The sequence below is a fragment of the Anser anser genome (assembly GCF_964211835.1).
Source record: "Anser anser genome assembly, chromosome: 13".
NCBI lineage: Eukaryota > Metazoa > Chordata > Aves > Anseriformes > Anatidae > Anser > Anser anser.
Genome location: NC_139734.1, coordinates 7167086 through 7193997, shown reverse-complemented (window position 1 = coordinate 7193997; position 26912 = coordinate 7167086). Strand labels below are relative to the sequence as shown.

Sequence of the window (26912 nt, the reverse complement as noted above, 5' to 3'; positions counted from 1 at the left end):
TTCAATTAAATTATTAATTAATTATTAATTAATAATTTTACTGTTTAGTCATTAAGTGACACAGTTCAAAGGTGCTTGAGCATGCCTACCAGTACTACTAATTAGATCCCCATACTTGCATCCTGACAAACATAATAAGCGTAACTGTACTGTACTGATTTCTTATTCAGCAATTGCTCTCGTTTCCTCTCTTTCTCTCTCTTTCTCTCTGAGATGAAAAAGGGGAGGGGGGGTTATCAGCTTAGGCTTTTCTGATAAAATTAATTAGCTCATAAAACACCAGTCAGCATTTCTTTTATGCAGAATGAGCATATGCTATGACACTGGGAGTTCTTTTTATGAGATGAAGTCCTCGAGATGGATAGAAATTCAGTCAGACCCCTAGCATCAAGTTAAGCAGAGTCTGGTTCGTTTACTTAAGATATGAAATCTCAAATAACAATAAGGCCATTAAACTAGCGGCTCTGTTTCTTTTGTCCTACATGACAGTAATCATAGCCCAGCCTTAGATTAATTAGATTACGTAGCTGCACTGAATGTTTTGCTGAAAACTCTTGGGTTTCTTACCCTGGTTTGCCTTGTGCTTTTACCCAGGATCCAAGGAGAAGCACAAGACAGACAGAGCAGAGAGCTCGCGGAATTGCTCAGAAGAGAAAGATAGGAGGAGGACATCCCAGAGAGGTGGCTTATAGTGACTGATGTTTTGAATCTTTCCATGTGCATTTAACATCAATTGCCAACAATTATTATTATTATTTTTTTTTGCCAAAGACCCTGGAAGGTGCTTGGGCTGTGTTGCTGTGGCCGAGGTGCTGCTCTCGGGGCTGGCAGCAGGCAGACCGGCGTGCGTACACTGGGCAGTTGCGGGCAGCGGGGCTGCCTTTGTCCTCCCCACCCAGCCTCCCACAGCAGGACAGAAGCAACGGAAGGGGTGTTAAGTTGTTTCTGGAGCATCAGTTATACCTGGAAGGCAGTGAAACCCTTTAGGAATAGGAATATTTCCACTGCATTCAACTGAAGTATATGTTCAGTTAAAGACACTGAGATCTTCACTGGACAGATCTCGGTGGCTACTGCAGGGCTCGATAGCTCAGCAGCCCGACCTGACGTGGTGAGAGCTCTGCTCGCATGTCAGCGGATGTCTGTTACTTGTTTCTAGATTATCTCAGTCATTCCCTCCACCTCTTAAATGGGAACCCATGGTAATTTCCCTGTCACAGAATACTTAAGGAAGAGAGAAAAGCTGTGAAGGAGGTGAAATGGAAAATGCGATCAACTTTGTTAGAGGTGAAGCAGAAAAACATTTTTCAAATAGTATGAACTGCAGCTTATTTCATGCACTGTTGTACCACACCTCCCAGAGGTATTACTCTGGAGCCGGCTGCATGCATTTTAAGGGGAAGCATTTAAACTACCACTCGCTGCAGCACACGAGGGCAAGACAGTGAGAGATCGCCCAATAGCAGGAGAAGAAACCTTAAAACTTTCTAAACTAATGGAAACTTCATGCAGGTGATTAACTAAGAGCACAACTCTGTGTTTTGAGATTTTCAGTCCCCAAATGAGGGTTGTCTGTGGGGCTCAAGTCAGCCCATTTGGAAGCAGCCACCTCTTAATTCTCGTGCCCAAACAGAAATGCGTACACAAGCCTCCTTCCAAATAGATTTAATGATGTGCAAGGTCAGATTTCAGCAATATACTACGATTTGCACTACTTATTAGATTGGAGAAAACATAATAATATTAGGCCATGAGCCTTAAGACAGCATTAAACCAATTTTCTGCCTTTTTTAAGTCCATTAGATGTAAGGTAAATGGATAGTGTTGGTCGTGCGCCTTACCGACAGATAGGGAGAGGGGCTGTTTGTTGTTTTTTTTTTCTTTTCACATTGATTGTTCAAGATTTTCCCTCTCAGTTACAACTCTTCAGTGTCTTTGAATGTCAGTGTGGTAACTGGAAATAGAATTCAGTGTGGTGGCTCCTAGAAATAGTAAAATAATAGAGTATTTTATTTGGCTTGATTTACAAAAAAACAAAAACAAACCACCACGACCAACAACAACAAAACTCCACCCTTTTTAAACCACAGTCGATCAAGTCTGCAATTTTGCAGTTAAGGTCAGGTACCACTGAGGACCTTTGCTACCTGCAGTGGCAAGTTAGACATTAAGATAGCATCAAATTGCACTTCCAAATTGCATTTGTGATTGACTATAGCAGTGGAAACAAGGCTGAAGTCCCCATGAAAATGGATCACATGTAGAATTCTGGTCTATTCTTAATACCGACACAGGATTATCCAGGGTACTTTTTCCATTTCTAAGTGTCTGGAAACAGAAGGCTCCTTCACTGCCTCTGTCCATCAGGGGCTTCCCTTCTGCTGGCCACTTTTGATCCCCCCCCCCGTGATGAGCATTTGCAGCGTTCAGAAACATTCAGTTACTTACTGGATTCCCCAGCTTTGTCCACATCTGTCCCCATGCAGGGTAGCACATAGGGTGTCTCCTTCCCTCAGACACAAAAGGGATATTAGCTCGCGTTCCTAGAAGCTGTCAGCCAAGGTTTTCAGGGTGATTAGCAGTTCCACTGCCCAGTGAAGAGAGCCCATCTTCAAAGCTCTGTTTCCCATTAATATTCCCATTTTGGAAAATTAAATGTTTGCTCAAATTTAAAGAAGTGGCCTTAGAGCTAGGTGAGAGGGTTTCCCGGCCCCAGGAGAGCTCTGCAGCCCCATGCTATGAGCCAGCTTCTTGCTTTCCTCTCTGTCCCATGTATTCTCCTTTGCACTGTGCCACAGCTTCACCAGAGCAGATGCCCTCAGCCCGGACAAATCTTCAGCCTGGTGGTCTGGGACTAGTAGAAGGAGGAAAACATACATCACCCTTTGCCTTGAGCTGAGAAGGATGCTGTCATTAAACCTGCCCATAAATACCCAGCTATGCAAACTCCAGCAGGGGTTAAATCATCAGCCAGCATGAGCTGCTGTGGCCTGCAGTAAAACCCTCTCTGAGTCACTGAATTTTCCTGCTAACTTCTTCCTTTCTGATCACTTGAGCTCACAGCTAACTAGCTCATAAAACCCTGACCCAAACACCCAACAGCTTTGTTTAACATCTCAAACTTGCACGCTTTAAGCTCTCCCCCAGCAAGTCTGCACAGCAAAACAAGGCAACTGCGTGTTAGTGTACTTGTGCTGGCTTCATCCACCTGGAAAGGACAGGGCTTACCAGGTAACAGAGTCTGCAGGCACCTCCTGGAGTTTTTCTGAGTGTTTGAACCTCCTTTATTGCATCTTTGTTGCTAACGAGATTGGCCCTGGCTGTCTTCCATCCTCTTCACATCTGGGGAGACATAGCCTGGGGGGCTGAAGGAGCCTGGGCAACACATAGACCAACCAGGCAGAAACAAAGAGGGGTGCTGGCATTTTCAGATATTCAGGGCCTGTTTCCTTTTTTTCACAAAGCTTCCCACTGCACAGGCGAAAGAATGGCGCTAATCATGTTCTTGGTGGCATTTCCCCACAGACTGAGACATCACAGAGCTTACCCCATTGCCCATAACAGAGACCCCTCCCCAGACCTCCCAAAGACCAGCATTACGTGGTGCCCCCCTGCAGCTTGCCCCAGCCCCCAGGGGTGCTGTGGGTCCACAAGCAGTGCTCTCTGATCACGATCACCAAGACGGTCGGTAGTTCCATCTGAGATCTGGTCCAGCACCGAGCTAAATAAAATCAAGAATAAACTCTTGGGTGGGAGACCTCTGAGGATGGTGTTGGTGACTGAGCAGTGGGCACACGCTTTGAGCAGATTCTCCAGGGGAGTTTTTGGTGAGATGTGAAACAGGGTGCCTGGGTTTTTCCATCAATGCCGAGCCCTCATTTGAAGAGTCAAGGTGTTGACGTCAATGTCAGGTTGAGATTCCAACTGCAATGAGGCTGTCAGCCCAGCACTATTGTACTTTCGGTTCAGTGAGGTATGTCAGGTAAGGGATAGTCTTGCTTGGTTCATTTCTTAACCCCAGCGAGGCTGCATTTCAGGGCAGCGATGGACGAAGTGATCTCTTCCCATCAGTGACACAGACACAGTGCTCATTGCTATCAGCGTAGGTAATGCTGGAGGAGAGGGAGACTACATAAATGCAATTAGTTTTCACCCGGCTTTGATTGATAAAGCCCTTGTATCATTTATTCCACCTTGCCTCACTTAGCTTTTGCTTATCACATGAGGAATCGTTATCTTAACGTCTAGTCTGATGACATTAGGTTGTAGTAACAGGCTTGGTAAATAGATTCGGGAAGGTAAAGTTAGCTCAGTATTTGTAGATAGTGCGCTTGGCTGTGGAATAGCCCAGCCACAAGATCACTGTTTTCCTCTGTTGCATTTCTCAAGGCCGCAGGGTCCCCCTGAGCAGCAGGGGGCCCTTTTCTTTTCCTCTTCCTCCAAACAGAGAAGTTAAGCTAGTGCTTAGAAAGGGGAGCTCAGGCATCTTCTCCTCACAGGTACCATTCCTGGCAATATCTACCTCTGCCAGCCCATTGATAAAAATCCCCTGCTGCGTGAAGAGCCATGGCTAATGCACCACTTAGGTTCCTCTTGAACTGGGTGAGCAGGACAAAATCTGAGCTGGGGAGCTGAGCATGGAAGTGAAGACCAGTGAAGTCCGTGGCTGCTAAGGACTGCTATTGGTGGTGGACGGTTCCTGTTCAAATCTCCCATCCCCACCTCTTGGTGTAAAAACTGCCTGCAATCAGCAGAACTAATACCAGGCACAGAGTAGTTGCTGACTCTGAATATAACAGCAACAGAATGAGCAGTGGTGAAGTGCTTTGAGATCCTCTGTTGAAACGTGCTGAAGAAGGGCAAAGGGCTGTACCCATTCAGCCATGGCTGTTTCTGGTTTCGTTAAACTAAATTTGTCTCTGCTGCAGTAGTAATTAACGATATATCAATTAGTGTTCTTGAGGCATGTTCCCTGCTACCCATGTTGTGTATGGGTTAAACTAAAACAAGGAAATGAAATTTATAAGATTTTTCGAGCATGGCTCCTGAAGCTGCCATTGAGGATTTGAGAGGCCCCTTAGTGCGGCACTGCCTCCTTTCCAACAGCCTCCCCTCAGCCACTACAGAAAGGAGGTGCTGGCGTTTTATTGTCTCCCACTCAACTAGTGGGAGCAATGAACAACATGCTATCTAGATGGATAGGCAGAAGAAAAGCCAATGAAATAGCTCCTGATCAAAATATGAGAGAAAATCTTATAGGGTAAGGATGGAATAAGCATCTTGTAAGGCAAGTTTCCATGGTTATAGAGGCATATCTGCCTGTATTCTGTGTGCGCTTTGTATTAACTCTCACAAGGTGCAGTGTTAATGGAGCTGCCCCGCTAGTTATACATGGGTCCGTCTGCACGTGTCCGTGTGGATAGCCTGTGAGTTTGCAGCGTGCTCCTGGGTCTTCAAGTGCTAGTGGAGTCCCGGTGTAATCTCAAATAGAGGAGGCACTTTGAAAAAAAGGAAGGAAAAAATAAGGAGATCATGTTATATCTTTTAATTGTTTTCTTCTGAGCTGCGAAAGCCAAAAGCTTCCAAGTGACGTGTCCTAGCACTAAAAAAAGGCAGTTTCAACTGACAGCGCAGCATCTCTCTTTACCAGTTTTGTCTAGCCAAATCATAAACCCTGGAGTTTTCTTTTTGCTTATTCCGAACAGATTTCCATGGCCCCCACCCTGCCAAATGATCTTGCTATGCAGCTGCAGCCTTTATATTCTGCTACTGTGCAGAATTATGCATGAACCAGCAGAAGGAGCTCCAAGTCTGGTCATTGGTGTATAGCTGTTTTCTTACGCCTCGGGAAGGCAGTGCAGCAGCTGTGTCTGGAAATCATTACTTATCTATCGATTCTTTCCCTTTGCGCTTTGAATTCTGTTCTCCGAGCAGCCCAAAATTGCATTGGAAAAGAGCTTTGCTCATTTCTTTCTGTTGAATTGCAGTGGAGTGATGGCTTTGCATATAAAAAAATCCCTCAAGAGACAATTTTGCACAACAGCCCCGAGTTCTGATGAGAGAACAAACCACTTCACAGCAGAATAGAAAAATAGCAACCTGTCATACTTTTTCCCAGAATTGCTCCTTCTCGGGTTCTGAAGATGTTCAGATTAGGTGAATTTCCCTCCTTCTGCACATAATTCCTGTGTTCCACCTTGTCACGAACATCGGCATGTCAAAACCAAAGCCATTCTCAGGGCACCTCGAGCTTTTGCAACATGCCGTATCACAGTTTCACAAGAAAACGCATTCTTAGGGCATAATCAGTCTGCCTTGCCAGAGCACAAATGTTTTTATTTGCATGCCCTCAAACACCCAGTAATTACGCATGCCATTGAGATGCACAGTTGTGATCGTTCAGGCCATGGATGCCATTTGATAGATATGATAAATATGCAAACCTTTGGCTGTTTATTCAAGTAGAACCAACCGGGAGCTTTTGAAGTTCATCCAACTTAGATGCTAATACTAAAACCCTACATCCTTGAGCAGGGTCACACAAAGAAACACTTTGAAGACTATGGGTCCGAGCTTCTTTACTGCGGGAAGTGGCAGTGTGTGTTTGCATGGGCATGTTCCAGGCAGGGCTAGCTGTTTTCCAGGAGTTTGGACCAAAAAGGCTTCTCTTGGGAAAGAACTGAATGGGGTTTGCTAGTGATCTGGCCAGGGGAGTCTGCCTTTTTCTTGTTTGGAGAAGACAGACTATGGATTACATTCTTTCCAGTGTAACTCCATCAATGTCAGTGGACTTCAGCCAGCCTGTCCTTTTTCTACTGCTCCAGCTGCCCAAGTGCATAACATTTTGCTGATCCAGGAGATTTCATAGCATTTCTGTGTCGTGATTAAAAAACACTCGTTCACCCTCCACAAGCTGGTTTAAAGACAATAGAGAGCTCAGCACGGCTCAGCATGGCAGGCCAGATGCATCACAAGGCTAGGTGCAATTCTGCAGCCACAGGATGCAAAAGACATTGGGCCATGTCATTAAAGCAGCGCGGTTTTAAGGTCTTCCAAAGCTAGAAACAACTGCTGTCTGTCCCATAGTAGCAGCGTTAGATTCACAGCCCTTTTGTGTTGTAGGGCATTAGTTAGTAACCCTGGTGGCACCAGGACTATCGCCCTTTGAAGCAGTCCTTTGGGATCCAAACTGTCTACCAGATAGAAGATGCATTTCCCAACTCCAGCCATGTAAGGGACCTGCACTAGATCCTAACCTTGACACAGAGCCTAAAACTCCTCACCAGCCTCTTCTCACCTGGGACAAGCGGCCAAGGCACTAATGGCTGGAGTTCTCCAGGGGGATGTCTGCACTCTTGTGTGGATTCAGGGCTGGAGTTTGGTCTCCAGAGCAGACGCTGTAGTTGGTTTCACCACCCACACATTGAATCGCCCTCCAGGAAGGCAGCGTGGAGCAGGACAGTGGTAGAAGAAGGGATAGAAGCGGTGGGGCGGGGGTGAGCTCAGGCCCATGCTCTGCCCTTATGGGACATCATTGGCTTAAGTCACAGCGTGGCAAATGAGAATGGACTGTTGAGCCCTGCCAGCAAGGATGGTACCCATGGTGTCTCGGGTCTCCTAGGACTGACCCCGGCCGGGTTTGACCCCAGGACAGCAGGGCTCTGGGCTTGGGCTCCACTCTGCACACTGCCTGTGGGAGAGAGGAGCTTGGGAAAGATAGAGTAGAAAGCTTGTTGATGAGTAACTATTCCAGCATACAGATAAAAATGCAGAACATCGCCAGATTGCTCTTTTCAACTGTTTGAAATACTAACTGTGATGAATTGGTTAAAGGTTTGTAAGTAATGAATTATGGAGCAATTTTTGTCCACCCTGAGGAACAGCCTTGGTTACTCCCTGCAGTGGACAGAAAGCTGCATGATTGGATTGTATTTGCTGTAAAGAAGGAGAAATTGATTAGCCATCGAGATGCTATCTCCATTTGGTCTGAACCTTCTGATGTTTTTAAGAACCCATAACGGGTAAATTCTGTAGTAAGAGAAAATGAATTTTCTTACCTAAAGAGCCTTAGCTTCGTATCTAAAAAAAAGAGGTTTTTGGTTTACACTGTGGCACCATATAGAAATTGTCAGACGAGCTCCGTGAGTGCACTTTGTGAGGCTTTTTCCTTTGTCTGTAAGTACCCGACTGTGTGCAGCCTTCCTGTGCCCGGGCCAGCCGGTGCTGATCCTGCAAAGCATGTGTTTGTGTGTGGCTAGGAACCGCAAACTGAATGCAGTCACATTGCTTTTACACACCTTGCTGTGGTACCTGGGTGCTAATCACCGTATTTTGCCTTCTCTAGCACCTTCCCATCCGAGGATCTCAAAGTGTTTTACAAACATTAATTAATTTAGCTTCACCATCCTTGTGTGAGGTAGGTGGGTCATGCCATCCCGCTTTCCAGACGAGGACACTGAGCTACTCGGGTAGAGTCACCTCGCTCCTGCGGTTAAGACCAGGGGAGGCAGCGGCCTCGCGATGGCCCTTGCGACGCTTGCCACCCGTCTCGTGGCTGGGGCTGCCCTCCCGCAGAAGGAAGAGCAGTTCTGCATGCAGCAGAGGGGATCCAGAGATGGCCAGAGCTTACAGCACCCCACTTCGGAGCCCTGCTCCTTCCTCCTTCCCATCCCTTTTGGAAGTTGCGGTTTCCAGCTGATCACAGTATCCTGAGGGTTATCCCTCGTCCGTGGCGTGGCGGGGAGGCGATGCAGAAGTAGCTGTGACTTTTCCCTGTAGGCTGCACTTCGGTGGCACAACGCCTCCCTCTGTTCCGCCTCCATTCACCCAGCGCTGCGATCTGTGCGTCATCCTTTATGAGCGGCTGTGTAGGTCCCAGCTTGCTGGAGCTCCCCTCTGTCTTGGGGAACCTGTAAGAGCAGTGTCCTCTCACCCCTTCCCTGCACAGGCATTGTGACACTTAAGTGGGCATCACGCACCCGGCCGCCGATAGACCCTGGAGGTGTAGCCTTGCCAGTCCATCCATTGCTGCCCATTTGGATTGAGCAGAAGCAAGCCTTTCCTGCATTGCATATAGCCGTTTTGGGCTGAAACAAGGCTGATAAATTTAAAACCCTATGGAAAAGTCTGACAAGCTGTCCAAAACAACAAGTTGCCCTTTGTCTAGTGATGCAGGGCCCTGCAGCAGCGCTCTGCCCGAGCCGCCTTGCGCTGCTCCCTTCTGGCGCGGGAGCTGGCGCCGAGCGGTCCTTGGGGTCGCGCTGCTCGGGGCTGGTCACTGGGGCACCTTTGCCAGGGCAAAACCCATTGTGAATGTAGCTGGGAGGGTGAAAACGAGCTCAGAAACATCAAGTGTTAAATGGGAGAGTGGGACTGGCGCTATGGCTGTCTGCTGACGTCTGACCAGGCTGGTGCCACCTACGGCACAGCCATAGCGCTGCGTCTCGCTAGGGCACGCAGGACTTTTCCATCAGGGCAGGCAAAACTCTGCCAATACAAAAGTAATGGATCGTCTCTAAATCTTCAACATGCGGTCCAGCACAGGTAGCCTCTGAGCTGAGAGTTAGGCAGCGGCTGCGTTTCTCCGTAGACTTGCCGTCTCTAGCATGTCTCCCTGTTGTTTGGGACCCTGGTTATAAAGCGATAAGAAGTGATAGCATGACGAAGAAAGACTATTGACCCAATTGCACTTTGACTGATCTGTTTCTTTTTCCCCCCCGATCATCAATGCAGGTGTGAGCTGCTCCAAGTCGGTTCCTCCAGCCTACCCACCACCCCAGGATCCATTAAATCAGGGACAATACATGGTGACAGATGGCATATCCCAGGCCCAGGTCTTCGAGTTCACCGAACCCAGACGCAGCCAGGCACCATTCTGGCAAAACTTCAGCAGGTTAACACCATTCAAAAAATAATACCTAGAAAGATGGTGAATTTTAACTTAAACCAATTTAAAATTAAAAATAAAATGAAGTAAAATTATATTTATAGATGGACCTTTTTTCGGAGAAGCACTGTTGCAACTAAATATATACATATATATATACATACATATTTAAAAATAATATATATACATATATGTATATATACAGAAGGACCAAAAACTTTTTTGTTGTTTTTGGGAAGCAATCTGCTACTAGATACTAGGAAGCACCAATTATTTCTAATCATGTGACCTATTTTATTTTATTCCATCGGTCGGACATTGTGTTTTTTTCTTTTCTTCTTCATCTTCATTCAAGTTGTCATTGGCATCCCAGAATGCTTTCCTGCTTGTGTGAATTCGTCATCGAAGTTTCTCATGGACTACATTGGTGTATGTTATTTGATTTTATTTATGGGGGGTTTGTTTGTTTTTTGGATCGCTGGGAGATCTCTCCCTCCCTCTCCGTCCCTTCCTTGGCTGTCCCCGGAGTCACCATTTCAACGAAGAGCATCAACCCTCCCCGTCCCTGTCCTGCATTCTCTGGTCTGACTCGTGCCTGTCTGGATGTGCTCCCTTGTGCACCATGCTCTGCTGTGCAGTATTTCTCTGGCTTTAACTATTTTTGTTGTGTGCAGGTGAAAACAAGCAGAAGGGGTAGCAGCTATTTAGGAAGTGAGAGATGGGTTTTCCTCAGTTAATTTCTTGCACTTTTGAAAGCACTGTCTTTTTCTCAATTCAGTGTGATTTGTTCACACTCGGCGTAAGACTGAGAAAAGAATTTTGGGGGCTTTTATTTCTTTTGCATTTTATTTATTTTTTTCTGTGGGGCTATCTTTGATTTTGATTTATTTTCTTTTTAAGCTGAGACACAACTCTCTGAAAAGCCCACTCCTATCTTTGTTTTCCATGCAAAGATAAAAGCTTAAAAACTGATGGCTTCATGCCCTCCATTCCAGCTAGAGGAAAATTGGCTATTAGGCTCCAACAAATGGCCAGTTTTCTTTCTTCAGGAACTAAGGTCCCATCCTGGTGGCCACACTCACACCTGCACAGTACTGCATTAACAAACCACTAATTGCTGTTTACAGGAGCAATGATCCCAAAAGAGAGGGTCATGCCTGCACTACTCTTGCGTTTAAGAACGCCGGCTCCACTTGGGCACTGACCTCCCAGGCAAAACGTGAGCTGCCAGTAGTGACCCATCAGCAGAAGGATCATTGCCCAAGTAATCGGAAGTATTTACCTGATATTTAATGCATCCAAGCTGCAGAGCAGTTGAGAACTGCCTTTCAGGAAAGATGTGGATGTGACCTGAGAAGTTTAGCCCTGTGATCATGAGTATGACCTAATCTAAATCACCGCTCAGTTAAATCTGAGCTGCAGCAATGGTCAGCAGTGGTGCATCAGGGTCAGTGGGCTCTGGAGTGATTAGCTGAATTCTCCGGGTCTCTTTCTCTCTCTTTTTCTCACTCTGGAGATTCATAGCTGTACTTTCAAAGACATTTCCTACAATTTCAGCCTTAACTACATTTGTATGCAAGCGCAAAAACTTATGTTTGAGCTTGTAAAACAAATCATTGTGCACTAGGATGATTTTTTTTCTCCCTATGACAACTGAGATTGTTTAACCAGGTTCAGAAGATGAAATTCAAAAGCTTTGCAGAGCTATTCTGCAAGCTCCTTTGAAAACCTGGGATGAAATAATAGATCATGGTATTTATCATTTTCTTTTGAATTTGGTACACCATATAAACACCTCAGGCCAGCAGTGTGGATAAACATTTTTTTTTTCCACACAAGAACTACAAGAAAATGGCAAAAGCAGAGAGTGCGATTTCAGTATTTCTGTGGAGCCTCTTTTCTTTCAGGGCATGTTACAAGGCAGCGAATGTATTTTTTATTTAAGTACAAAAATAATCTCAGCACCTTTTAGTAACTTAGAAACTCTCACTGAACAACACCAGATTAGCATTTTGGAGCAGAAGAGTGGTCCCTCTGTGACAGGCAACAGCGAAACACTGGGAGCCCCAAGCAGGAGGCAGTGCAATTTTATATCAGAAGTAATTCCTATGCTCTTTTGTACCTTTGCATTTTTATGCTCAGATTTTCATATTGAAAATGTAGCAATTATTATTTTGTTTAACAGAATGGGTATTTAGAGAAGTGAATGAGATTGGTTTGCAGAAGTTAACTGAAATGTTTTACTGTTTCTGAATGGCTGGAGAGAGATGCAGAGAGAGAGAGAAAGAGAGAGATTATAATCTGTTGTCAACATGATGGAAATTTCACTTATTCCTTTGCCTTTTAATTGCTTAGGGAAAAAAAGTAACAAGCACATTAGTTAAGCCTGTTCATTTACTGTTTTGTGCCTCAGAGAGTGAGAATGAGACATCCATAATTTTTATGAGAAGATGCTTCCTAAATATTCAGCACTAGGAAAAAAGAAACACCACCGCCACACCATTATTTGCATCATAAATCAAGACTCGCTTGATCTGACAAGGCCACTTGTTGGACTCACAGCTTCTTTCTTAAGCGGAAAGCCAAACCAAGCTAGCGCTGCTAGCACTTGCCGAAGCCAGGTGGCAGGCAAAGCAGATGCAGGCGTTGTTCCAGAGGGAAGAGGGGCTTGGCTCTCAGGCATGGCATTCAAGAAAGCTCTTCCCCTCCATAAATTGCCAAGGTGCTGCAAGAGATGGAGCATTATCACAAAGAAGAACCAGCACTGGGTCCCACTTTTACTACCTACTGTGGCTTTCCCAATAGGGAGCAGGGTTGGGCTGCCTCGTGTGTCTGAAAGTGCTGGAAGCAGCGTAGATGCTGTCAGATTGGGGTGATTTTGACTGAGCATCTGATACAGACTTTCATTTCAATGCCAGACAGGAGGAACCCACTTACCATCCCATATGCAGAGACAAGAGAGTTGTAACAAACTTACATGTTTACGGTATTTCTCTGGCTGAAACTATATATATATATAAAATAAAAATACCCTCTTCCCTAGGTAAATGACATGCATTACCCCTTGACCTAGACACTAGAACAGAGGATCTAAATTCAAGACTTTCGCCTCCCCACCCTCTCCAAAAAGATCAAACAAGAATCAACCTAGGTGCATCTAACAGTTGTAAATAGAAAATAATACATAGAGAAATATATTTGAAATTTGTTTCAGTTTCTGGATGGTCACCGGCCATCCATTGCAATGTTATTGATAGTACACTGTGGTGCTTTGGGTTTCTGGTTTTGTTCTCTTTATGCTCTGTCATCTTTTCATTGCAGCTACATTTCAGGGAACATGTATATTTAGTAGCTATTGTAAGTTCTGCATGGCATCACCAAGCTTATTTTTCCTTGAGAAGAAAAGAAGAGGCTGTAGGAGTTTAAAGGCACTATGACGACAGGGACTTGTAGCAGAGAATTAAAAAAAAAAAAAAAAAAAAAAAAGGGTTTTAAAATTCTAGTTTGAAGCCAAATACTGATATTTTAGTGCTTTTGGGGTTTTAACAGTAAGAGAAAAAAAAAAGAAAAAAGAAAAAAAAGGATTTTGGTAACCCAGCTGATCCGCACTTGCCAGTTTTATTATTTTGTTTATATTGGACTGTTTGACCCTGTCAAACAAGTGTCAAAGTTGTGTGTATAAAACAAAAAAAAGTGTTTAAAAAAGTGTTGTAAAGACACTGAGCCTTATGAAAATATTTATGGAATTAAATAAAAAGAAGTGAAAAGGCATCTGAAGGCATTTTAAATCATTTTCCTCAGAGCGGTCTCACTCTTCTCCCAAAGGCTGAGCACGAATGGCTGGGGGGGCTCCAGCTTGTCAGCGAAGCAGACACCAAGATGTTCACATGTAACCAAAAATAGGCTTGTTCTGGAGAAACCTCCCCTTCCCCTCGCTTTGTGTCCTCCATCTGAACGGAGGGAAATGATTAACGAGTAGCTGGAGGTCCAGCACTGACACAGTACTGCCTTGCAAGTGCTGGCAGGGGTTTCTCCAAGCGGAGCTTGGATCAAGTCTTCTGTGAAACACGGTTTTAAAATGCTTTCTGTTACCGAGCTTCGCACGGCTCTAACCCAAACTTGACGACAGTCTGACTCTTCAGACAGACATTGCAAATGCGCTGTGAGCATCGGGAGAAGTGTTTCAGAGCACGTGGAAGTAGAGCAGAGGGGGGTTTCCGAGGGGAGGGAGCCCCAGCCCCTCACGGCCCTGCTGCAGGAGGCCGAGCCCCAGGAGACGAGCAGGCTCCTGCCCTAGGTTTCCCTTGGCCTGGAGGCAGAGAGCACCCGCAGGGAGAAGGAGCCTGGTGCCGTAGCCCTGAAAGGCAGAGTGCTCTCTCCAGAACCCCACTGGCATGTCACAGGTAAGACAGCTGAGTGATGCATCCCTAGATAGCACAAAACTGCAGTTATAACCCTGAAAACTGGGGTTACGCCACCACGGCACCCTGACCTGGTACAGGCTGGGACCGATGCCCTGTGGAGAACCCCAGGCACACGCACAAGGGTCCTACACATAACTGCAGCCAAAAACAGCCTTGCCAGGAGTGACACTGCCTGCTGCTTTCCCATCTAGCCTGCAGGTGCCTGTGTGGGTGAGTGGTGGCCAGTTTGCTAGCACACAGAATGACCATGTCTTCAGCCCCCATATAAGATGAAACCAGGCAGACAAGGGAATAAAAATAAAATAAAATATTAATAATAGTAAAAAAAAAAAAAACACAAGAAAAAGCCAAGCAGCGCTACTCTGGGAGAAAGAGAGGATAGGAGGCAAAGCTGCAAGCACAAAGGTTTCAGTGGGTCCAGATCATGAGCATGTTCAGAGGCCTGAACACCCTGAACTCAGGCATCACAGCTTCACATTTGCCTCCTGCTTCAGCAATAGCCCAGACCAAACCCAAGCTTTTCTCTTGCTTACATTTTTGCTTGCAATGACAATGCCATGGGTGCTGTGCTGGCGCTCACCTGTCTGAATGATTCTGCTTCTCTGGCAGGATGTAGCTACAGTCACACCGGTGGCTGGGCACAGCACCGCTTCTAAAGCGTGCTGCTGGGGAGAGCAGACCCAAAACGCAGCTATATATAGAAACCTCGCTTTGAAGAGCAGCTCTCCTACCCACACCACCGTCCTTACAGTACATTTTTAGATAACGAGCCCAAAAGTTGTTTGCCAGAATTTTGCACTCCCCTCTGAGCTTGCATATGCGAGCTGTGAGGAAGGCGAGGCAGTGGGGTCAGGGAGCACATACGCACTGCCCAGGACGTGCAATGTACCAAGAAAGCCAAGGAAGCAATGGGGAAGGAACCCATCATGCATGCTGGGAGCAAGAGCACTACCAATGCTTACTGAGAAGCAACAAAGCTCCTCTGTGCCCCTGGCTTCCTGTCCTGGTGGTGGCTGGAAAGAGCAGCACTCCGTGGCTGGGAGTGCTGCTGCAGCCCGTAGCTGTTAGCCAACACGTATTGCATTTAGTGACGCTGGTCATTTGGTTTAGCCTTTTCCAGCCACCGAGCATTCTGCCTGCTGCTACAAACTTTGGTTGCATAAAACAAAAACAAAAAAGCAAAGACCCAGTTTAAAGTTCATTCGTCTGGAGGGGTGTGAGGTTTGTTAGGCTGTATTTCTAGGTAACATCCCAAGCAGATCCTCTGAGGTGGTGGTGGGGACACAGCAGGTCCTTGATTCAGAAGTGCAGTTACATGCCTACGCTCACCGTTTTGCACCAAAGCTTTTATTACGTACATGTCAAAGTACAGAATGCAACCCTCAGAATGATGGTGACCAGTAGGGAAATGACCAAAAAAATGAATGTCCCTGATTGATTCCCTGTTCTGGATGTGTATCGTGCTGCTCCACGTACCTGCACGGTTTGCAAGCTGTGTGGTCGGTGTCACGTCGGCATGCAAAACGCTGCGTAGTGCTGTCGGCCTCCATGGGCAGCACCAGGCCCCAGCTCCGCGTGGGAACTGCAACATAATCAGTAAAGCATTTAGGCTGATATGTTTGTGACGTGACAGGACCGTTGTATGAATGACTCTGCACGTCAAAGCCATCTCTGCTTTATCCATGTGTGTATACCCATGGTATTACAGCTGAGCTTTTCCTTTTTAAGGAATCAGCCTTTCAATCTGATTGACGGTGCTGTGATTACAAATCCCTATCTAGCCCAAACAGAAAATTCTCTTGTTTTTCAGTAGCTAAGAAGCAGCACCAGGTTTTGCACTAAGTACAGGAGCGGGTCAGCAGCCTCCAAAGCACATAATGCACCATCTGGGCCAGGTTATTAAAGAATGACCTGGAATTGCATGTTGCTGTGGATGCAGGGGAATAGCTGGCGTTTCTGAGAGCATTTCTAAGCACTGTCCGCCGAGGGCTTTGCAATGCTGCACTAAGGAAGGACTAGCTGTTTAACCACAGATATCTTCTCCAAACTGCAGGTACAAATGGTAAAACTGTTTATTTGTCAAAATCTCTTACCTTTGCTATCGGAAAGAGACACCTGGTATTTCTTAAATGCTTTTAATATTCACAACCTTTTTTTTCCAGCACTCTCAAGGCAAATACGCATCCTGGTGAAGATGCGCAGCTTCTCGTTTCAGAGCCACAGCAATGTGTTACCTCTCGCGGATTTGACAGGGTCTCTTTGGTCAGCATTTTTCACAGGCAGGGCCACGCAGCAGCGATGGCTCAAAAGCGTTCCCCTGTTCCAGGAGCCCTCGAGGGACCATTTCCAAACACTGCTCCCCTCCAGCTCTCTGCTGTCAACACAGCAACCAAGGCCAGGCTAGTCACAGACACATTGTCTGAGGGACACTGAGCACTTTTCCTCTTCCTTCAGGGCTGGTTATAACAGCAACAGGAAAAACAAAACAGCAAGATGGGAACACTTTTTAAAATTTGTCATTAAGGAGATACGCAGAGAAGTTAATCCCCTGCAGAAACGGTTGCCTCATAAAGAAAACATCAGTGCCTGAAGAAGCGCTCTGGTCAGGGGCATCTTGTCACGTCCCTGTCACTGCCAGCAACCTTGTTTCCTCCTGCTCGCCAGCAGGAAGAGGAGCTGGTAATTGGATTTAGAGCAGCTATGGGGGCTGTATACACGCAGAGCTTCGCACTCACGCTCTTCCTTGCCCTGTTGCTCTAATAGCTGACAGCCATAACACACCGCTCGCGACCACCTTGCTTTTATACCCATTGCACAGATGGAGGGGAAAGGGCATAACTTTTTTACTAGCTTTTTCAGAATAAACTACGGGACTAATTGGCTTATAACTAACATGAATTCAGGCGCCAAGAGGCTCTGTGGTGTCTTGTTGGCTGAGCCTGGTTTCAACCAGAAAGTCAGTAGAAGAACACATTGGGAGCTAACCTCAGAAGAGAACTTCTGATTCTCTTATCATCTGGAGAAGCAGTAAGAGGATATATTGTCATGTTTGCATCTCCTTTTAATCTCACTTTTACAAAAGCTGTGAAGCTTTTATGCATGAAGCAAATACTCTGTGTGTACATATATGTAGATTTGAGCCTTTGCAGGTTCACATGAAAGCAAAAAGCAGGTGGGCTTGTGCCCACAGCACAGTTTGCCCTGGGTGGCGATGCCAAACAAGTAACAGCAATATCTAATGCCGACAGAGCCTGGGCTCCTCACACTCACACAACCACAATCCACAGGATCCTTTGAATCAGGGGGATTTTCCCTAGAACTGTGTAACTGAGGTTTAAAAGAAAAAAAAAATCATTCACGACTGTTTTCTGAACTGGTACAAATTGGAACAGCCCTGGTGACCTACCACAGGTATCTTACTGGTGTCACAGAAAGCGGTGTCTGATCTGATCCAAGGGCTTCATGACAGGGCTGATCCAGACTGGAAATGCTTGGAGACAGTCTAGCTCCACCATTTAAGACTACCAGTTCCTAGTCAAAGCAGCGATTTTTAATGCAGGTTTTATAGAGGCTGGGTTGATGCTGTAACACGTTCACTGCAAAACACTGCAGAAGTGAGAAGAGAGCTGCAGGTCTGAACAAATAAGTCATTCACAGAAGGGAAAGTTGCTGCTGTCATTGTCTCAGAAAGTCCTTTGTCACTGGCTATTTCTTCATCCCAGGAGAGAGCTGTCCTTTCTGGATGAATGGTCTGAACGCAACTTTGCTGAGCTGCACTGCCCCAGCTGTTTTAATTTCAGCTCAGTGCTGGCAGACGTGGGCATTTCACAGATTTTCCCCCATCAGTCACTCCTGTGCAGACCAAGCTGGGGGCTTTTGGAGTCAAAGACATGTTAGCACATCTCAAAGTGGAATTGCTTTCCACATATTTATGCTATCACGCTAGTTCTTTCTTTTCTGTTTGGAAGCAGGATGGGGGTACCATTTGCTGCATCTTAACCCCCAGCAGTCAAACTGGTGCTTTTGCTGTGCCAAAAACAAAGAGCCTCAAGGCCTGCACTTTTACACAGTCTCACAGACCCGAATCCAGCCAAGGACCAGACAGGCAAATTGCTCTAACAGTGCAATTGCAAATGTTTCTGTCACTTGCTGCCTTACCTGACCTAAAACACAATCATTTTTATTTTGCAATTTATGTTTCGGTTTGGCTGGAGCCCAGCTCAGTTGTGTTGGTGTCCACAGCCAGCTGCAGAGAGCCCTTGCGCTCCCAGGGGACGCCTAGCAGACACAAAAGCCTCTGGCAACCACCAAGGGCCCTACTGCGACAGGCAACAGCATTGGTGTGTGGGTGCTGTGTGCGCACACACGAGGGGGTCAGAAAGGGGGGAGATCATTCTCGTTTGGTCACGGGGAGCCGTGATCACCTGCCTTCGCAGAGCCCTTAACCTACAGGCTGTTTTTCTGAGGGGAGATGTGACCAATGCATCGATTCCCTCTAAGTTTCACTCCCCCACAGATACAGGGCGGCAAGAGAGGAGTCCCTGGCCAGCCCTGCTGCTGCGGTGGTTTCACGCTATACAAAAGAAATCCAGAGCATTGGGACCAGGAAAAGAAAATAGGAGCAAACCCAATAAATACCCATAGCTGGTGGCACGAGCTGAAACGGGAGATGCGCTCTCTGGTCCAGCTCCCAGGACGGTTTGCGCCCGCTCTCTGAGGACTGCGAGGGCATGGGCTCCCTGCAAAGCCACCGTGTTTGGTCCCCCTGAATTGCTGCTTGAAGGCACCGCTGCTCGCCAGTGACAGTAAATGTGACAAAACAGGGGCTGTGAGACATAAGGTATGTATCCTGCCAGTGGCACCTGCCCCAGCCCGGATTCAGGCTGTGGTACTTGCAGCCTGCTCATCAGGGGTGGGCAGGATCGCTGCGGGGGGGACACACAAAAGAAAATGGATGGAGAAAACCAAGCTTTTTTTTTTTTTTTTTTTTTAAACACAACTGCAGAGAAGGGGCTGGCTAACAGTGTGTGGCCTGCCCATTGTGGGCAACACCGGCTGTGCCTGCTGCCAGCTGGCTGGGGAGGCAAGCGCGCAGCCAAACTGCTCAAGGATGTGTCATGCTGTTGTTATCCGTGTCGCTAGTGCAGTTGCCCTGGCTTTATTCTTACTGTCTGGATGTACCATTAAAGAAGTTTGATTTTGTTGCCTGATTACAGATGAGTGGTTTCAGCCTCGCATATAATGTAGTGCTACCTGGGGGCTCCACTAATGACACCTCTGGACAGGGAGAAGCAAGTTGTTTGTCATGTACAGATACGCTGTGGTTTAATGACAGAGTGGGAGGTAACAACACTTACCTGGCACAGGGAAACACACAACAGGGTTGCTGGGGTTGGTTGGGTTTTTCCCATCCACTTCCTACACCTTGAGCGCGCTGCCCCCCGATCTACCACCATGTGGGAAGGCACACTGCACAACTCTTAGCAGCAGGGACGGTGTTCTTGTTGTCACCTGCGGGGTGGAAAAAAAGCAGAGCACATATTCCAAAGGCAGCACCCACCAAAGCCCATGCTCACCATTAAAGTGATCCCCAGACACACCCATTTGAAGCACGATGAGAAGCAGGATCAGGAGCTAATGGGGATATTTTGGTTAGGGAATAACTAAAGAAAAACAAGGGCTAACAGCCCTGGAGGACAGCAGTGTGGAGACTGCCCTCATGCTGTAATTCTTTTGGCTTTCCAGGAAAAGGCGTGTTACTAATACCCAGACATGTAGACAGTTAAAGTCCATACATACCTTGCACCAAACACAAAGTTTTTGCTGGAAGGGAAAGGCTGATAGAAATTGCTGTAGAAGTGCCAGTTTGACTTCCACTCCCCTGGTTACTAATTCCTGTGCTACTCCGAGGTTGCGGGATAAGAAATCCAGAGAGGGCAATAGAAAAAGGAAGTTGCCTTCAATGATAGGCATCATTTGTACCTGCACAAAACAAGCATGACCTGTTCGTAACAGAAGGATCTGCTCACTTGAATCTGCTAACACATACAGCCACTGCCAGGTGTGCAAAGAGCCTGAAGACCAACGGAAGTATTGTGATGGATTGTGATGGGCCATCTCCTTGCCAATGGAAACAGATGGTTTAAATAAATAACCATGTCTCTGCAGTGTTTCTATCCAAACATCGCAGCAGAGACTCTTCAAGTGAAGCTAAGCATAAAGAAACAGCCAGTGAGGCCGATCACGGATGCCGTCCCAGTCTGGTCTAGCAGAGTGCTGAGCACAAACAGCATGCAGACTGCAGGCTGAGCGGACTGCAAAGAGACTTTCAGCAAACAAAGGTGGAATTAATGACATAGCAATGCTTGCCTAAGTTATATATAAACTGTTCCCTGTGACTTATGGCTTGTATCAACTCAAAATTGCTCCTGAAGAAGTGTTATTATTTGGCTCCTGAGAAGTGAGCTCAGTGCTAATGCTGGTGGCTGAATGCTCAAAGGTGCTGGGAAGAGGACAGGGCATCAGCAGACACACTTGCAAGCATGCTACTGTCAGCAATTTCAGCACCATTTGAAAGGAAAGGCACGATCAAGGGCTTACAGAACAAACAAAGCTGGTACTGATCAAAGGGAAGCCGGAGCAGAGATCACAGCATCTCCCATAGCAATTGCAGATGCCCAGGGACCAGCATGGGCAAAAGTCTCTCTGTAAGCCTGATTTACACACACCTCTCACTGCCCCTGCTGTGCTGAACATCTGCAACACCATCGCCCCTCCTGAGAAAGCAGTAAGCATTCCTAGCCCGACAGTCCCAGAGACACCATCCACCCCATCCATGGCCACGGCACCTAGCAGCATTTCTGCAGGGCCTCAGCCACGCCACCCCTCCTGCTCCTGTCCCTCTGGGCAGCTCGGGGCTTACAAAGTGATACCTTTCTTCTTTTCCTTCCTCTCTTTCCCTCCCTCCCTCTTTGCTTTCATTCCTTCTTTTCGTGTTTAAGCCATTGCCTTCCCGTTTCCCAGACATTTTCTTAGCATAGCTTGTTCAGAAAACCCAGACCTGAGTCACCTCCCCATGCTTCCCTGCTCCAACCAGCACTGAGAGCTGGAAATCCTTGGTCAGCGAGGTGATTCACAAACTCCTCCGCTTTCTACATGTTTTCCCCCCCAGTATGCTGCAATTTACGGGCAAAAAAATTCTCTCATTATCTGCCAGCCCGATGACAGTACAGAAATAGAGCCCAGAGTGTGCATTAATTTGTGACAAGGATGCTGCTGTAATGTTAGTGATCGGCCATTAGCTCTGCAATGTTGTAACAGCTAAAACAAAGCCACCAGTGAGTCGTTTAACAGTGACATCTCTTCCAGTGACATTATTCCTTGTTACCATGTAACGGTGCCTAGAAGCCTACCACTGGAAACACACCGTGCCTGTGTGCGTGCCCACCCTCACCCCATTCATTTCAGTAATGAGCAAAATCAGCACACCGAGACGTGAGGGGTGCCCTGACACCACCTGGCACAGGGGACATGGTGCAACTTGTTATTGCAAATAAGATTTTCCCCTTATTTTCCCCATCTCCTTTTCCCTCAGGCCCCTCCTCACCCCACTGCTCAGGTGCCGAAGTCCCAGCTGCTGAGGTTGAGCCTGTCTGGGTTAAGTAGACATCAGTGGCTTGGATCCTAAGATTGCTTCTGATGTGACTGAAAGGGCAATAAATGGCATAATTAGAGCTCTCTCAAATTTAAAGTAAGTCTGAGGGAGGTTGGACAACAGCTAGATAGGACAACTCTGATGTATCTTGAGAGCAATGGCTGAGGCAGGAGCATGGCAGCCCTTTCTCAACGTTTGCTGGGTTTAGCACTTTGTGTTATGTCAGTGCTTCCTTTGGGCTTCCCCTTTCTGGCTGTCATGCCAGCAGCCAGTGCAGGTGCAGAGGGCACCGTATCGCCCCAGTGTATCGCCCAGTCCTGCTCCACAGCCTCCTTTCACCTCCTCTCACTGGAGCAAGCAGTGAGAGAACAGGCCCTTTGGTTTGCAGGGCTCATGGCTTTCCCTCGAGAAGTCCTTTCCAGCCTGCTCCCTGCTAGCTCTCATCTCTTGCCCTGCACTAACCCTTGCTGTCCTCCATCTCCAACCAGACCGCGGTGCCTCCCTGCATCCAGTCCTCGAGCGTTTGTCGATGCACATCCTGCCAGAGCTTGGGCAGGTTTTTGTGCACATCTGCAGAGCTCCCTCCTTCAGACCCTTGCTGTGGTGCAGAGGCTGCTAGCGCTCCTGCTTTTCCTCCTGAGCATTTTCTCTCACTTCTCCTCCACCCGTCTCACTGGGGCCTTTCCACCAAGCAGTCCCAGGCAGGCATGGATGTGTTGTGAGCGCTGGAAGTTAGCAGGAAGCTGGGTACAGAGGTTACACCTGCTACTGCTGACGGTGGGACAAGGCACCAGCTCCAGGAGCTATGAACACAGCCATCTCCAGCAGGATGAGGTGCTGATGCACGTGGCACTTTGCAAAAGAAATTCACAAGCTCATGATCACAGGAATAAAACCTGAGCTCTGGTGCTGCGTGCGAACAACACAAGCAGAAAAACCCAGGTGGAGAAAGATCTCTGCTAGCAATGGGGCACAGCCAGCCCTGAGGTCCCAGGTGGGATGGAAATGCAGCATTTGGGCAGTGCACCTTGCTGGCAGTAACCGAGGGCTCTCACACTGCCCCGGGGCAGCAACACAGGAAAAAAAAAAAACAAAAAAAACACACCACCACCCTCCATGAAATGCTCCAGAAAGAATACGGTGGCTTAGGCACCATCTTGGCTGCCTGGGAAGGCTGGTATCTCAAATATATTGTATCAAGCAAAAATTAAGTTTAAAGTGGAAGCCTACATCCCATAAAGATGCGAGGAAGATAACGGCAAAGAGATGAACCCACAACAGAGGAGGAGAGAGCTCCTTTTCCCAGACCGTGTGCTGAAACCACAGCAGGGGTGAAGTTCTGCTACTGAGGTTTATGAAGTGAGTGCATTATCAATAATATTCTTAGGAATATCCCTGAGTGCAGCAAAGCTCACATTAACAGCACAATTAAAAGAAACTGCTGCATCAGATGAGACTTACTCATGCCTGCACTAAATTCTTATACAGTTAGTGCTGGTGCACGGGGCCATTCCTCCAGCCCTCACCCCATAAGGCACAGCTAAAGTTAGCCAGGTTGGCTGGGTAGGAATTGCACAATCTAGCCACAAATTAGCAGATCCAAAGGATGATGCTTAACATTGTCCACGATTCTTCAGTTCCCACTCAAAAATAAAGCTGCTTGGGAGACTAGGACTTGGCAGAAGAACAAGTGAAACCCCAAAATAGTATGTGGCTGCATGCTCTCAGTACAGAAAGTGCTAGCTAAATGATTTAATTAACTTGTGTTAATGAAAAGTAACATTTTAATAGTCTCTCCTTCAGATCCTCCTCTTGCCAAATGTTAGGGTAATGCATTTTCAGATGTGTGGACTCCTCCTAAAGCCCAAAGAGTTGGAGGTTTCCCAGGGGCAACAACCACATGAGTACTGCAGAGTCCTCCCTCCCTCACTGCAGGTTGTTCTCCGACACCTTTCAGGGAAACACGTGTGTTGAAAAGCAACGGGAAGAAATAACCAAGGCCCATCCATGGTTCTTGGTTTCCACTTCCACTGCCCTCAGTTCAGAAAGGCCCTTAATGCCACGGTTGCATGCCAGCTACATTTCAGCCCTCAGACTGCTTTTTAAAAAAATGCAAGGCTTTGCAAGGAGATGCCCCAAACTGACCAGCTGGCTAGACAAAATTACCTAAAGGGAGGGGTGTGGCAGGACACCTGTGCAAGTTAAATAAAAATATACTTTTAAGGTCAATTTGGGACACAAATCAATATTTCTATTGATAGAGAAGAAGCCAAATCAATTCCCCTCCTTAGATTTCATTTATACAAGGGAAACACCCATTGGTGGGTGCTGTGCCTACTCATCCAGCCTTATTTCCATGGGAAGTAAGTAAGGAAGGAATCATCCCTTCCCACCCAGCAATATTTTTGAATCAAAATCCATCTCTCTCCACTTAAAATAAAATGGAAGGAAAAAAATGGTTTTCTTTTACACTGAGCAATCTGCACCATTCCTCCCTCCCCCAGGAGCATCATTCTAGTTTTCTGTGCTTGGTTTTGACTTCTAGAGAGAAAAGGGGGAGGAAGGGTCTTTGTCTCCTGAGAGCAATACATATTTTGCTTAAGATGTCCAGGTAAAAATGCCCAGGAAGTAGTGCCAAACCATTACAATGGGTTAATTTTGAAGCCATCCCCTTTGTCCTCTGTGATGCTGATGTGATTTCTCAACTATGTCTGCGTTCAGAAAAACACCTGGAAAATATTCTCGAGAGAAGCATTCACGCCAGAAGAAGACCCGTGCTGTAGCCAGAGTTTCTTGAAATCAATACAATAAATAAATACCACTGGAAGTGTTTTTGAAAGGAGACAGTTTGTATGACGACAACTCCATTTGATTTCTAAGTCCCAGTCCTCTCCCTAGCATTCATCTATGACAATAGATTGATGAGTTTTCTTTGACAAAAAAAAAAAAAAAAAACTTGCCAAGATGGGCTGCTCCTTGTTACTCTGTTCTGCTTGCTCCTTAGGTGTTTGTCATTAATGGGAGAGAAAATTGCCTTTTTCTTCTTCACAGAAGTACTGGGAACGCAGAAAGTTTGTATTTTTGATGCATACCGAGTTCAGCAGAACAGGAAAAAAAATTGATCCTTGCTTTCAGGCAAAATTTATGCTCTATCAACATTCACGTTTATTTGTGCAAGTGGCAGCCCTATCTTCCATACATAGGCTTTCTTTTTGCACAGAGAGCAAAGAGGAGAGAGTGCTTTAAGCGGCTGCAAACAAACGTTGTGAAATCAGTACATTACTGAATTAAAGAGTGTTACCATTTCACATTTCTTCTCCTTGATAATGCCAAACAGTTGAATTGGAGAGCAAAGGTTTTTATGGTTTCTTACTGCTCTGAGCTCTGCTAATTATTTGTCTTATGTTGTTAGCCCAAGAAAGGACAGTGGTGAGGAGGGAAATCATAGCACATGGCTGTGATTCACTGTGTTCAGCAGGTGTATGAGATACTTCACAAAATCCAGGGAAAAGGGGATTCAGAGGGGAAACAATACACTAAAGCCTTTCCAGGTCCCGTTATTGCCCAAAAGGTAGGAACAAGGATGCTGCTGAGGAAAGCAGCTGAGGAGCAGGAGGGAAGGAAGGACTGGCGTGGGAGGAGAGGCAAAATATCTGCCCAGCACTTGCCTCATCTCTCAGTGTCGTATTAATGAATTCTGCACTAAGTCAGAGGCAAAAAGGGAGAGAGGAGCTGAACACAGTGGGGGAAGAGGAATTCCTACTCCAAATCCAACTCTTCTACCTACTCATTTCCCTAATGGCAAGGCAGCAAAGTATCTAGCGGATCATTATTTTTCTCCACTTTCCATTTGACTCCACAGCTTCACTGCTAGGGGGGAGCAGCGGTGCCAGGAAACCCAGCAGATGGGAGGTTTCATGATCCTTCATGATTCTTAGACATTCCAGGATTTTTTTGTGTCTGATATTTCAGATGTAAAAGAAATAAAAACTATTTCAATGCTGGGGAGAGCAGTGTTGTTTCCACCCAGATTTCCTGATCAAGCTCATGCAGCAGAGTGCCCACAAATGCTGGATTTCAGCTGAATGTGAGAAACCTGTGGGCTTTCACTACACAGCATTCTTTTCATATCAGTGGACACACACATCATGCAGATAAATATCCTTCTCCCTGTGGCATAGGGTGAGATACTCCCAAGAATCAATGGCAATCAATGGCCAAGCAGAGACCTCCACAACAAGTACATGATGCCCTTACAGCAGGAACATGATGCCTTTGCCCATTGCAGAGCCATCTCCCTGATTGAGATTAGTTTCTATTATCATTCTTTTGGAAGCTGGGAAGGAGAGGAAGAGACTTCTAATAGCTACTTCCTAAAAGACTGCATCAGATGAACTACCACTGAGGAATTTTGATTGAAAAATCTGTATAGCAGATTTTTGTATAGCAACCTGTAGCAGGTTGCAGTCTAAACAAGGAAAAAAAGCACATACCTTTTCATTATTGCAGCAAAAAAAAGTTAGTGACCAAGTCCATATACCTGGTCTATAAGAACTTCCTAAAGAAAAAGCCCCGCAAACGAGTCAGCCTTGCTACGTGACAAGAAAAAGACCTACACTTGTCCTGCAGGTCCCCCAGCTCCTATCAGCCACAGACTATTTTGTTATTTTTAGGATCTCAGGTTGCAAACTGAAATTTCAACTGATATACAAACCATATCAAGCAAGAACTTCGGGATTTCATGTCAAAACAATGTTTAAAAGGTCACAATTTTCAACACATCCCATTATTTTGTGGTACTAAAGATCTGCAGGAGCCAAAAGCCTGCACTTTTTCCCTGCCCATCCTGCAGCCGTTTGCACTTCTGGCTTTACCAAAAGACAGAGGGCCAGAGAGGAGCTGCCCACAAGGTAAGCCCCAGAGGCGAGGTGCAGGCCGGAGGGACATG

The 26912-nt window shown here is 46.5% G+C and overlaps 2 protein-coding genes across 35 annotated transcripts in view; one reads left to right on the top strand and one right to left on the bottom strand.

The window, feature by feature from the left end:
* ARHGEF9 (Cdc42 guanine nucleotide exchange factor 9) overlaps positions 1–13657 on the top strand; it is a 184793-nt gene extending 171136 nt beyond the window's left edge. For 11 of the 26 annotated variants that reach the window (XM_083797095.1, XM_083797091.1, XM_083797073.1 and 8 more), the window contains 2 exons: positions 595–681; positions 9733–13657. In XM_083797095.1, the coding sequence (XP_083653221.1) occupies positions 595–681; positions 9733–9914 (269 nt within the window). In that variant the 3' untranslated portion in view covers positions 9915–13657. The remainder of the gene's footprint in view (positions 1–594; positions 682–9732) is intronic. The other 15 variants (XM_083797093.1, XM_083797088.1, XM_083797080.1 and 12 more) reach the window with 4 other exon arrangements.
* LOC310880783 (uncharacterized protein) overlaps positions 694–26912 on the bottom strand; it is a 302960-nt gene continuing 276741 nt past the window's right edge. For all 9 annotated transcript variants that reach the window (XR_014571915.1, XR_014571916.1, XR_014571917.1 and 6 more), the window contains 3 exons: positions 19668–19821; positions 15787–15892; positions 694–9628 (listed from right to left, as the gene is read on the bottom strand). The gene's annotated coding sequence lies outside the window, so the exon portion shown is untranslated. The remainder of the gene's footprint in view (positions 9629–15786; positions 15893–19667; positions 19822–26912) is intronic.